We start from the raw sequence: 14,375 nt of genomic DNA on the forward strand, positions 1-14,375 counted from the left end.
GGAGGCCACTGAAAGGATAATGGAGGACTTGGACTTTTCACCTAAACAAACTTTGAAAGGGGCAGTGCCACTACTTAGGGAAGAAGCTTACTAGTGGTGGCTGACAATGAAAGAGGGCACCCAACCTAAGCAAGTCACTTGGGAGTTCTTCAAAACTACATTTCAAGGGAAATATGTGGGTGCGAGTTATATGGATGCTAGAAGGAAAGAGTTCCTGAGCTTGACCAGCGAAACAAATCTGTGGCGGAGTATGAGGCGGAATTTCTACACCTTAGTAGGTATGCAAGAGTTATGGTGGCAACGGACTATGAGCGTTGCGTTAGGTTTGAGGATGGTTTTAGGGATAGACTCAGAGTATTGGTAGCTCCACAAAGGGAGTGAGTTTTCTCAGAGTTGGTAGAGAAAGCAAAGATAGTATAGGAGGTGAAGCACATGGAGCGTCTGAATCGGGAAAAAGAAAGGGGTAAGAATAAAAGGGAGGCTGAGACTCCTAGTGTTGGACAAAGGCATAGGGCTAGGGCCAGAGATAATAGGCCAGTTAGAGCAGGGCCCCCTACTATTAACCCAGGGGTGCCACCTTATGCTGATTGTGGGAAAGGTCATATAGGCGAGTGTTGGAAGAGGACGAGAGCTTGTCTAGCTTGTGGTTCTATGGAGCATCGTCTAAGAGAGTGTCCCAGAAGACCGGATCAAAGGCAAGTCTTTGGTAGAGGTGATGTACAGCCACCGAGGGGTGGTCAACAGCCTCTCAGAGGCCATGGTCAGGGCAGGGGTGGAAACGGTTTGGGCCGTGGAGCACCGAGCAGAGGTGCTGGTCATGTTGAGGTGAGACAGCCAGCGTTGGTCTATGCAACACGTTGTCGAGAGGATGGAGACGCTCCAGAGGTAAATATTGGTACGTAATTTAACCATAATGTGCTATTTACTTAGTTTGGAATTAGAGTGTGTAGCGGGAGTGTGGTGTGGTAGTCTATGTTAGCAAGCTGTACTAATAGTTGGGAATTTTGTGGACGAAATTTCTTTTAGGGGCGTAGAGTTGTAACGCCCCAACAATCCCGAACTTTCTTTTTATGATGGTTTTGATAAAAGGTGTGCTTAATATTCCTAGTCAAGTGTTATTTATGTGATAATAGGCCTTGGTTAAGTTTAGAGCTCAAACTTTAGGGTAAAGGAAGTTATAGTTTAATAGTTAAAAGAACCTTGATGGCAAGTAGTTTGGGTTTTAAATAAATGAAGGAGGAACTAGACACAAGGAACCCTGTGTTGGAGTGGCAAGTAGCGCCACATGTGGGGCTTAGACGTGGCGTCACATGCATGGCAAGGAGATTTGGGGTTCGAATCCCTCCTTGCTCAAAAGAAGGATTTATTTTTGCTAAATAAATGGCCAATAGTGGTGTTGGATGTGAACTCTGAAGAGAGTGATCAGAGGAGAAATTTAAGGAAGGGACTAATGAGTTATCAGGGAGAAAAGTTATGAGATGAGGGGTGTAGAGAAGTGGACCTGAATAGGGAATTTGGCGATAGGTAAATTCGACTATAGTATATATAAGTGCCGATTTTGGGGATTCCAGGGTAATGCCGAAATTGCTTCTCTTCCTTTAGCCGAATTCCTCATTTTTTTATGTTCCCGAAACACTTTTCTCTCTAAGTGCTCAGAAGTTGAATTCCTTATTCCTTGCTTGCCGATTTTCCATTCTTTCTCTTCTCAAATTATCTTTTGATTCACCTTTTGTTTTAGCTGATTCCTTCTTCTCTTTTTCTTATTTGTTCCGAATAACCTCTTTCACCATACAAATCTCAAAAGCCAAAACGCTTTTCTTGAAGACCCTTTGTGTTGCCACTACACCCTCTACTTCGCCTGATTCTTGTGGGATTAGTATCGAATCTCTGATTTTAGATCTCTACCAAATTCTCCTTAGAATTTTTAGGGTTTGGATTTAAGAAATACTCGGGATTAGTGATTAAGGAAGGGCTGTTAAGGCTTGTCGTTCAAGGTAAGGCAAAGGTGAGATTTTTGGTTTTTGGTGACCGTATTTGATAAGTGTGTGATTAATCATTGAGTGATATCATTTGTAGGTTCGTGACTAGGGAGATCGCAGCACGTTTAGTACCAGGTGTGTACATACAATGCACACACACAGTAGATCGACAAAATCCTGAAATGCCGAAAAGCTGAAATGTCGAAAAGCCAAAAGTTTGGCTACAATAGTCTTGCAAGTGCGCAAACACTCGTAAGGGGGAAACTGATAGGTTATCAGAGGCCCTATGAGAGATTCCATGGGCTTGGGCCGTGTATTGGCTAAATAGGCCTGATGGGCTGTACGGCCCATAGTGCAAAATTGGCAATTTGATACTAAGTGATGGAAAATCATATGATTGCATGACTATGAATGTGATTGGGGTCAATAGGCCATATGAATGTAATTGGGGCCGATGGGCGATATGAATATGATTTGGGCCTAATGGGCCATATGAATTAGGTTGGGCCTAGTGGGCCATATGCATGTATGTAGACTTGTTTGGGCTTTGTAAGGAGTTTTTGGGCCTAGAATCTGACAACTGCTTAAACAAAACTTAATTAGTTAATTAATTACGATCGTGGACAGTCATAAGGTTAAGGTGGGGCAATGGGTATATGCATGTCTGGGATTGGATCTAGGGAGAGCTTGGTACTTAAGCAGTCTTAATAACCCACCTCTTCTTCTCTAGAATCCTACCTGGTGCATAGTATCTGTTCACTTTAGCCAACGAGGACTTGTTAACCGGCCAAGGTAAGTAATAAACCCATAATAAAGAGAAATTACTGAAAAGGCCCTAAGGGCGGAAATGACTAAAAAACCCCTATGTGTGGAATTTAAGATTTATGGATGTTACATGTATACTTGCTGCATTCATATGATATTCTATTTAGGTTGCATATGGGGTGGGAATTATAGAACAGCGGAAGTATATGAGGATCGCATGGTTGCTTGACGACCGTGGATCCACCGATGACTATAAGCCGATTATGTGGTTGGCAGCTCTACTGCGATATCGGATAGTGCTGCAACTGGTGCTACATCAAGAGTGTAGGGATGGGTGGGTCGATTAAATTCTCACAAGAGTGTAGGGTTAGATGAGATACGAAATGCAGGGTTGGATTTGTATTTGTGCATTGCATAAACTGATTCTGATTGTGACATGGGCTAAGGCCCAACTGAGGCTACCATGGGCTAAGGCCCATGATGTGATCCGGCTCGGTTGATTGAGTCTATTCACTTGATTGCCCGATCATCGACGAGAAGTTTGTTCGATTTTGTAGATAGATGGAGTTAGATGATTTTTTATAGCGGAAGTTGAGAAAATGGGTTCAAAAGATGGTTTGGATAGATGTTTGATAGGCTCGGTGAAATAAAGAAATATTGTTTATAATTTAATAGTTAAAATGGAATGGAAAAATAGAACTCAAGCGAAGAACGATTCAATACTATATGAAGTATTGCCCCGGGACTTATATTGCTTAAGGTGGGTTTAATGGATTGTCGAAGATGGACCTTGACCCGTTACCTATAGAAAGGTAGGAACCAAAGGTATAAAAAGGTGGATGAACGCCACACCAGGATGGTGATAAGTTCAAGAAGTCGGGTTGACGCCACTAGCGAGCTAGATAAGTCAGAACGAGACTCGTACGAAATAGGATAGGAGGAAACCTCACAATCAAGTTTTCAATAATCAAATTCTGTAACCTTTTACAATAAACAAAATAAACTATTTATAGGCTCTCTAATGCCTATTAAAATTCAGCTACTAATGTGTTCACACAACAATTAAAAATGTTCACACTTCAAGCATTAAATCTCTGTTCATGGATAGTGTAAGTTCATGCATGGTTGAATAATCATGTTTCTTCCCAAAACCCGTTCATGCATGCTTAACCAATAAGAAAGCTTCCTTGTTCCATGAATGTGCATCTTCAATTCATATCCAACCCCTCTTGGACGAATGCTAGGTGCATGGGTCATGCATCTCTCTTAATTAAAACTTTAATGATGGGCTGGTTCATGAATGGAAGCATGTACCTTGTAAATTCGTTCTCCCCTTTGTACATGCACATTATACATTCAATGTGATGAATTAAGGTAATATTCCCTCCCTTTGGACGTTCATGAATCCACCCATACACATGTATAGGAGCTGATTGGTCAAATTCAGGTGTGAATGGCTTAGATGCTGCCTTGGGAATACGATCGGCCAAGCTTGTGCTTTAAGTTGCTGGACACCTTTTGGCCAAATAGGTGCCTTGGGGAGCCAAATGGATCAGCCACCATTCATTGAAAGAGGCCTTACATGCACCGTCCCATACATTGAACCTATCATGCATGAACCTTGTTTAATTACTCTCCAAATTCAACTCACCTACAAAAACACATGAACCAAAATTAAATCACATAAAATTCAGCTGAACAAACATTAATATAATTAAGACACACTAATTAAACATAAATTAAATTAGACAAATTTAATAAAGTCTTAACAAGACATATTAAATTCGGCCAAGACACATTTAAAACATGTAATAAGTCAAAACATAATTATAAGCTGTAGTAATTTAAATTAATAAATTACTTAATTTATTCAGACATTAAAATAAATGAGTTGAAATAAACTTAAGCCAAGCTCAAACGAGCTAAAGTAAGCTAAATTGAGCTCAAACGAGCTAAATTAAGCTCATGTGAGCTAAATCGAGCTGGGAAAAACTAAGATTGAGCTTGTTGAGCTGAGATTGAGCTTCATCTTGCACTTGGGGCCCTCGTGTTTAGGCCAATCATGATAGCAACGAGTGGTGCCACAACATGATGCGATTGAGATCACATCAGCCCAAGTGCCACCGTTATTGTAGTGGGCCTAGGCCCAAATTGGTGTGGTGCATGCTTTAAGATTGATGAGGGTTGTACACACTGAGTTTTTGTAAACTCACCCCTCTTTTATTTTTCTCAGGTGATCCTCAGTAGGTGGTTCGACGGTTGGAGGGGCTCCGAGGTGGCCAGTTAGTAAGACGAATTGGGATTGTGTTCTTAAGCATATAGTTTCTAGTATTTTAAGTTATTTTAGTCCGGATTGTAATAAGGCCTTTCCTGATACGAGTCATAAAGGCCCAATCCAAGTTCAAGAACGTGATGGGCTCAAATTGCCACAAGGCCCAATAACAAGATCAAAGGCCCGACAAATGCGGTCCAAACTAAATGGGACCATTCAAGAGCTTGTTAGCAAGGCCTTAGATGCATACACGAGAGAACAAGAAAATCAAGATTCACTTTCTTGTTTTCAAGAAAATCAAGAAACCGAATCTTGGCCCAATTTCGCTGTTCGAAGAGATTTCAAGAATCAAGAAAATCAAGATTTCAAATCTTGGAAATCTTGGTCCAAGAAACCAAATCTTGCAGCCAAAACGCATTGGATCTCCATTACGAGCGTCAACGACCCAATTTTGGTAGGAGATGGATCACGAGCCCAAATTCTTGAAGGCGAGGCCCAATAACCAAAATCCAGCCCAATCAAGAAATTTCTTCATACTTAGTTGAAAATCAGGCCAAAATGTCAAAGGGCCCAATTTGTAAACATCTTACTTGTTTAATTTAATTTTTTAATCTTTAGGACCATTACATGTAAAATTCGGCCCAAAACAGCCCATATAAGTGCATGGCCGAATTTACCTTGTTATTTTATTAATTAGGTTTAATTTTTTATTAGTTACTTGTGAGATTAGGATTTGTTGGAGGCCTATATAAGCATTGGCCAGCCACCCTTTGTAAAAACATCTTATTATTATTTTTTCTATCAAATTTCAGATTTGTTGAGTGCAGAATTTTCTTTGGGGTTTTCTCCAAGAATTCTCTCTTGAGTTTTCTTTAGAAGTTGTTTTAACAATCTTTTGATTGTGGGAGCCATCTTCAACCTTCTTCTTGCCATCGATATTCTTTGGAGGGGAGATTAGAGCCGTTTGAAGAGATTTGTGAAATCTTTTGGGATTTCAAGGATCTTTAGGACTTATCCTTTAATTCTTGCTATTTTCGATTTCTTTCTTTACTTTTCTTTGCTTATACTTGTGCCGATTTCTCATCTAATATTTTGTTGTTCTTGTTTGTTTTCCAGCATTGATTAAACTCAAGATCTCATCGTTTAAGTTGTTCTCCTATTGGCAGCACCCATTTGAACCCAAAAATCCCCAATTCCTAGGGTTTGGCCGATTGGATTTCTTTCAGTTTGGGAATCAATTGATTGCTGGAAATTGGGCATTCTTGGCCGAATCAATTCCTTGGCAGATTCGTATCTTTTCTTTCTTCTCAATTTCGCTTGATTCATCGATTCTATTTCTTTTCTTCTTGCTGCTCTTTTAATTGAATTTGGGAATTTTAAATTCAAATCTGATTCGGTTTAATCTTAATCTTTGTTTTTGATTTCAGATCTGTTCGTCTAGGATCTTTCGTAGGAGTTTCTTGTGACTTGGCAACTCGATCTTGGTCCGCGTGCGCATCCGTACCATTTGGTATCAGATTTTGGGCGTTTTGGGTGTTCTTGGTTGATTTCTAAACTGATCTCTATTTTTTAAAGCATAAACAGCAGTTTTACCCAGAAAAATTGTTCAAAAAAATTCATTTGAGTGGGTAAACGTTGTCCTATTGATATGAAATTTTACATACATGTTTTTGGCACTGTTATTGAATATAAAAAAATTATTCCCGCAAAAAAATCAGTCAAAAAAGTCAAAAAAATCAAAAAAGATGAAATTTAATAAAAATTTAAAAAAAGATTCAGAAGGTTGAATTTGGTGCCCAAAATTTCCAGATCAAAAATTCAATATATAAGGACACTCCAGATTTAATTTCGTGATTTTTGGAGATCGGGAACACCTCGAACGAAGTTGTCAAGTTACTCCGCAGTTTTTCGGGTTTTCTGTTTTCAGCAATTTTTATTGATTCTTAGCTGTAGGTTTTCATTTGTTTACCTTTATTCTTCCTTTACGTTATCTAACACCTTCTTGTTTCTTGTGTTAGTAGGATTTAAACGTGTGCACAACTTCTTCCTCGGTGCAACACGAATCAATTGGTGTCTCGTCAGTTTTTGGCATCCTAGTGCAAATTAGGATTCTTTGGTAGTTTGGTTCACACTCTCTAATTGGTTGATATAAACTCTGATAAAGAACTCACAAGATTGAATTCGACCTCATTGAGAATTTGATTTTTTTCTTTTTGAGTGATTAACGGTGAGGTTTGATAACTTTTATTTTTGAGTGTTGAGTGTTTTGCAGGTTTTAAAAAAAATGTCTACAGGTGATAATAATAGTGACATATTTAAAAAATTCCAACAACAGTTGGATGAACAGGCTGCTGCTCTTCGAGCTTTGACTGCTACCATCAATGAGGTGCGATTGAATCAAGAACCTCAATATCGAGATCCAATCAAAGAAGATAGGGATAACCAACCCCAGAGGCGCGGCCCTCGACGTGTCACTAGAATGGATGATGATTTTCATGATCGTGGGCAACCTTCTTTGGCAAAACTGAAATTCACAATTCCCCAATTTCGTGGTAAGAATGATCCTGACGCTTATTGTGAATGGGAATCTAAGATTGAACTTATGTTTCGGTATTATAAATGTCCAGATGATGAAAAGGTAGCGTTAGCAACACTGGAATTTTCTAATTATGCATTAAGTTGGTGGACTCAACTTGGGGTAAACCGCCATCGGAATTATGAAGGTGAGATTTCGACATGGGATGAGTTGAAACAGATTATGCGTAAAAGGTTTATTCCACCTCACTACTATAGAGAAATTAAAACAAAGCTGAGAAGACTTATCCAAGGTAGTAGGACAGTGGATGAATATTTTAAAGAGATGGAGATGCTCATTCAGAGAGCTAATGTGGAGGAGGATGAAGAAACAACTATGGTTCGATTTATTGATGGTTTGAATAGGCCGATAGCTAATACATTGAGGCTACAAACTTACACTGATTTGGAAGAAGCAGTTCATAAAGCCATTGAGATCGAGCAACAACTAAAGGAACAAAGGTTTGGTTCCTTCTCGACTTCGCAATATTACCGAGGTAACAATTCCAATTCTGATTTTAAGAGTTCAAAATCACCTTTCGTTACTAACAAGCCTTCTTTGAGTAATGGAAGCAAGCAATCAGATTGGAAAAAAGGGGCTCCTGTTAAAATGCAAACACCTTCTAAGCAGCCCAATTTAGGAGATTCGAGTGCGAAGAGGACTCGTGAGATTGAGTGCTTTAAGTGCAAAGGGCGTGGTCATTATAGTAGGGAATGCCCTAACACGAGATTACTTCTTCTGAAAGATAATGGTGAGTACACTTCCGACTCTGATAAAATAGATCCAGATATGCCAGAACTTGTGGATGACTGTGATAATGGCGAAGAGTTGGTCGAACCACCAAAAGAAGGGGACTTTGCTAATTTCCATTGCTTTGTAGTTCGCCGAACCCTTAACATTCAAATGAAAGATGATGAGAGCCAAAGGACCAATATTTTCCATTCTCGGTGTTTTATTAAAGGTAACTTATGTTCACTCATTATTGATAGTGGGAGTTGCTTGAATGTAGTGAGTAGTTATTTGGTGGATTCTTTAAAGTTGCCTTGTACCAAACACCCTAAGCCATATCACCTTCAGTGGCTTAATGAATGTTCCGAAGTTAAAGTTACGAAACAGTCCTTGGTCACTTTTAAACTCGGTAATTATGAGGATGATGTATGGTGTGATGTAGTCCCCATGCATGCGGCACACTTGCTCCTTGGACGACCTTGGCAATTTGATCGCGATGTTACACACCAAGGTAAACTTAATCGATACTCCCTTGTATTTAAAGGCAAGAAATTCACTTTTGCTCCTTTAAATCCTACTGATGTATATAAAGATCAATTGAGGACGATAAAATTTTGTGAGGGGGTAAGGGAGAAAGAGCAAGTACAAAAGACAGAGAGAAAAGAGGCTAATAGTAGTGGAAAAAGTCAAAATTTAAAAAGCCCAAAGGTGAGTGAATCCTCTAGTGGTAAAATGAGCGGAAAAAATCTTTTGGCAACAAAAAAAGATGTGAAGAGAGCCCTACTTAATAAATAGCTTTGTATCCTTGTGAGGTTTAGGCAAAATTATTTATCTTTATCTAACATTAACGAAAATTTGCCTAGTGTGTTTCAATCTCTTTTGCAGGATTATGAGGATGTTTTTAGTGAGGCCCCTAAAGGTTTACCACCTTTACGAGGGATAGAACATCAAATTGACTTAGTACCCGGAGCTTCAATCCCAAATCGACCAGCCTATAGATGCAATCCCGAGGAGACAAAGGAATTGCAAAGGCAAGTTGAGGAATTACTAGACAAAGGGTACATTCGTGAGAGCCTAAGTCCTTGTGCTGTTCCTGTCTTATTGGTGCCAAAGAAAGATGGTACGTTTCGTATGTGTGTTGATTGTCGCCCAATCAACAAGATAACGGTAAAGTATCGACACCCAATCCCTAGACTTGATGATATGCTTGATGAATTACATGGTTCAATAATATTTACAAAAATTGATTTAAAAAGCGGTTATCATCAAATTCTAATGAGGGAAGGGGATGAATGGAAAACAACCTTTAAAACAAAATTTGGATTGTATGAATGGTTAGTTATGCCTTTCGGCCTTACTAATGCACCTAGTACATTTATGAGATTAATGAATCATGTTTTGAGGCTACATTTGGGTAAATTTGTAGTAGTTTACTTTGATGATATTTTAATTTACTCAAAGTCATTAGATGATCATGTTTTCCATGTTCGAACCGTTTTGGATATTCTACGAACTGAAAGATTATTTGCCAACCTTGATAAATGCACATTCTGTTGTGATAAACTAATATTCCTAGGTTTCATAGTTAGTGCTCAAGGTATTCATGTCGACGAGGACAAAGTTAAGGCAATTAAGGAGTGGCCGACTCCTAAATTGGTAACTGAGGTGAGATCTTTCCATGGTTTAGCCAGTTTTTATAGACGATTTGTGAAAGATTTCTCTACTATTGCTGCCCCATTGACTGAAGTTATAAAGAAATCAGTGGGTTTCAAATGGGGTGAAACCCAAGAAAAATCTTTTCAAACTCTAAAAGCTAAGTTATGTTCTGCTCCTTTGCTTAAATTACCTGATTTTGCTAAAGCTTTTGAACTTGAGTGTGATGCTTCAGGAATTGGAATCGGCGCTGTTTTAATGCAAGATAAGCAACCTATTGCTTATTTTAGTGAGAAATTGAACGGTGCACAGTTAAATTACTCGACTTATGACAAAGAACTATTGGCATTAGTTCGTGCACTTCAAGTATGGCAACATTATTTGCTGCCTAATGAGTTTGTCATACATACAGATCATAAGTGTGACAGCCCAAAATTGACCCTAGTCGGGAAGTGGTTTCGGGACCACAAAACCGAGTTATGAAAATAATTAATTGTTATATTCTACATTTATTATGTGTGTACATGCATATGTGGAAGTTTCATTCCCTAATTTTGCCAATTGCATGAGGAATTATTAAATAGGGATCAACATGAGACATGGTAAAATATGATAGGCTAATTTTAAAGGGCTTATTAGTGCATGTCAACACAAAGGTGGACTTGCATGTCAAATTGCCCAATTTCCTTATAGTGGCCGGCCAAGGTGGGTTGATGATGGGCAATATATTTATGAAATTGATATTGGGTTGTGAGATTTAATGAATAAAAGAAAAGAATAAAAAGAAAGCAAATGAAAAAAAAAGGCTTCATCCTTGTCTTCTTGGCCGAATTGAAGGAAGGAATAGGGGCAAAGAACTTTCGGCCATTTGAATGCTTAATAAGGTTAGTATATTGTGTTAAAGTTGTGAAATTTTAGCTTGTTTTAGGTTAATTATCATGGTTCTTACTTAGACCATGCTAAATTTTTAACTTTGACGGATGGATGGAGCATTCGGCTATGGCTATTAAAGAAGGAAATTTGATTACTTCCTTTAAGTTTTGATGAAGAATGTGTTGAGGAAAGAAATTGATCTTGCTAAAAATATAAATTCTAAATGCTCATATATGTAATACCCAAATAAAAGTGCTTGATGTCTTGAACAAATATTGTTTCGATGGGTGGAATGAGTAATGTCATGTATAGGTTTCGGCTATGGATTTTCATGTTTAATATTTTTATGTTGGTGTTCAAATTGAAAATGGATGTTAGTTGTGCTATAACACTTGCTTAATGATGAAAGGATCATGAGCTTAGGGCTTGAGAGGCATTCGGCTTTGGAGTAAAAATAATAGAAATGGTGTTTAGTCAATGCAAGTGTCCATACTTGTAGAATGTATTGAGTGTTGCAATCGGCCTTAACATAGACATGTGTGTGTTCGGCCACATAAATGAGCACCTAAGTTGATGTGTATGTTCGGCCAAAGGTAAGCATGTTGATGGCTTTATCTTGACTTAGAAGGTTCGGCTAAAGGGAAAATTAGCTAATATGTCGAATTTGATTCGTGAATTCGTACATATGTGACTCTAATATCTAATGTGTATATGGACTAAGTACCTTGAGGTTCTCTTTTGATGTTCGAGTGAATTGTATTGAATCATTTGATGTGATTAAAAATGCATATGACCATTGTGTATTTGAGCTAAAAGGTGGCCATATGACCCATCAAACTCGTCATATTCGGCCATAAGCTAGCAAAATGAGACTTTAATGAGTTAAATTTGTTTGATTTAGCTCAAGGAGTTAAAGGAGGTGAATCGAGCAAAGGCAAAGAAAAGATCACTGAGTAGTCGAGTTGGAACCGTCTTACCCAACACAAGGTAAGTCATTAAGCATGTAGTTGGCGTTATTTCAAATGGTCGTAATGTTTATGTATTGATGCTGAATGGAATGAATAAATATACATATATATATGCATGTACGGATGTGATAATGAAATTGTTGAATGGAAAGAAAAGAGGTAAGATGTACTGAGTTGTTGATCTTGGCACTAAACGTGCGGGTATAACCATTTACGACCATGAGATTGGCGCTAAGTGCGCGGGATTAAATTGTACAGCACTAAGTGTGCGATTTGACTATGTTGCACTAAGTGTGCGAAATGAATATGATGCACTAAGTGTGCGAATTGACCATGCGGCACTAAGTATGCGAGTTTGACTATGTAGCACTAAGTGTGCGATTTGATTATGTAGCACTAAGTGTGCGAGTTGATTATATAGCACTGAGTGTGCGGACTCAATATACATTCGTGAATCATTATGGACACTATGTGTGCGACACTATTGAGTCGATCGCGGACAGCGGATCGGGTAAGTGTCTTGAGTACATGGCTAATAGGTGCTATGCTTATACTTGGTGTTGAGCTCGGTAAGTTTGAACCTATGTGACAAATATACTTGAAGTCACGTACATAAAATTTATCGTAGGATGGTTGAAAGGCCGTTTAGTCGTTTGATTGTAACGGAGATAAATTGATTTATGAAAATGCTTCAATGTCCTATTGATGAGTATATGGAATGTGAATGCATGAATTGATATGAAATTGAATCGATAGGTTGGAGGAACTATGGTATGGTTCGGTATGGATGGAGTAAATTGTCTCGTTCCATTTTGTTTCCTCTTGTGATAATGTTATTGATGGATGGTAGTGCATTGCTTATGACTTACTGAGTTATAAACTCACTCGGTGTTTCCTTGTCACCCATTATAGGTTGCTTGGACTCATCTTTTTTTTGCGGGGTCAGGCCGTCATTGAAGTCATCACACCGGATAGCAAGTTTTGGTACTTTCTTCTTAGTTGGCTTAGAAGAACATTTTGGCATGTATAAGCTATTACGTTGTGTTTGAACTTTGGCATGTAAACTTTAAGCCATGCGAAAATGGCACGAATGTTCGATTGAGTTGGATCAAGGGTAGGCATGAAATGGACCTAGTTACTTTCGTAACAGATGCTGGCAGCAGCAGTGTCATGAGATTGAAAAATCACTAAAAATAGTAGGAGTGGAATTAATTGATGAATAAATTATGTAATCGAAGCTCGATGAGTCTGTTTTCATGAGGAAGTAACGAAAAGATCATATGGGCAGTATATTAAGAGATAATCAGATTTTTGTGGGACAGGGCCAGAACGGTTTCTGGATTCCCTGCTCCGACTTTGGAAATTCATTATAAATTAACCAAATTAGGGGTCGTACCATATATGTACAGATTCCTCTCTGAGTCTAGTTTTCATAGAAACAAACGGCATCAGTATTGAAGCCTCGTGCAGGGAGATATCCAAGTCGTAATGGGCAAAGGTCAGTGTAGTCGACCCCTGCAACATGGGAGACTTTGACTAATAAACTGTACTAATTGGCCCGACCAAAAATTCTAGAAAAAAATACATAGATGGGCACATGAGTCTAGTTTCTGGGAAAAATTACGAAACTGATTTTCGAGTTACGAAACTCAAGATATGATTTTTAAAACGACTAGTACACAGATTGGGCAGTGTCTGGAAAATAAATTTTATAAGGGGTTAAAGTCAGTTAACACCTCGTGTTCGACTCCGGTGTCGGTTTCGGGTTCGGGGTGTTACAATAAGTCTCTTAAATGGTTAAAGGGACAAGGTAAGTTGAGTAAAAGACATGCCCGATGGGTAGAATTCATTGAAACATTCCCTTATATGATTCAATATAAAACAGGTAACGATAATGTAGTTGCAGATGCTTTGTCTAGACGATATACTTTAATAACTACATTGAATGCTAAAGTCTTAGGGTTTGAACATATTAAAGAGTTATATGATGATACTGATTTCAGCCATATCTATAAGAATTGTGGACATACTGCTTTTGAAAAATTTTATCTTGTAGATGGCTTGCTTTTTCGTTTAAACAGGTTATGCATACCAAAGTGTTCCATGAGAGAATTGTTGATTCATGAAGCCCATAGTGGGGGATTAATGGGACATTTTGGAGTGGCCAAAACACTAGACATATTGCAAGAACACTTCCATTGGCCACATATGAAGAAGGATGTGGAAAAGGTATGTTCCAAGTGCATTACATGCAAACAAGCAAAATCTAAGGTAATGCCTCATGGCCTTTACACTCCTCTACCGATTCCTACTTCACCTTGGGTAGATTTATCCATGGATTTTATTTTAGGTTTGCCTCGAACAAAAAAAGGAAGAGATAGTATATTTGTTGTTGTTGACAGGTTTTCAAAGATGTCACATTTTATTCCTTGTCACAAAACAGATGATGCTACACATGTGGCAGACTTATTCTTTAAAGAAGTGGTAAGACTTCATGGCATCCCTAAAACAATTGTTTTTGATAGAGATGTCAAATTCCTTAGCCACTTTTGGAAGGTATT

The 14,375-nt window shown here is 38.4% G+C and overlaps 1 protein-coding gene across 1 annotated transcript; it reads left to right on the forward strand.

Annotated features, from left to right (window-relative positions):
• Positions 1-432: 432 nt before the first annotated feature.
• Positions 433-13,986, forward strand: LOC107961010 (uncharacterized; the record flags this gene model as incomplete). The annotated part of the gene is made up of 5 exons (XM_016897254.1): positions 433-598; positions 641-885; positions 9,197-9,734; positions 9,897-9,976; positions 13,618-13,986. Coding segments are annotated over exons 1-5 (1,398 nt in total), but the record flags the coding sequence as incomplete, so codon positions are not given.
• Between the last annotated feature and the right edge of the window lie 389 nt (positions 13,987-14,375).

Source organism: Gossypium hirsutum, chromosome A05 (assembly GCF_007990345.1).
Source record: "Gossypium hirsutum isolate 1008001.06 chromosome A05, Gossypium_hirsutum_v2.1, whole genome shotgun sequence".
Classification (NCBI taxonomy): Eukaryota; Viridiplantae; Streptophyta; class Magnoliopsida; order Malvales; family Malvaceae; genus Gossypium; species Gossypium hirsutum.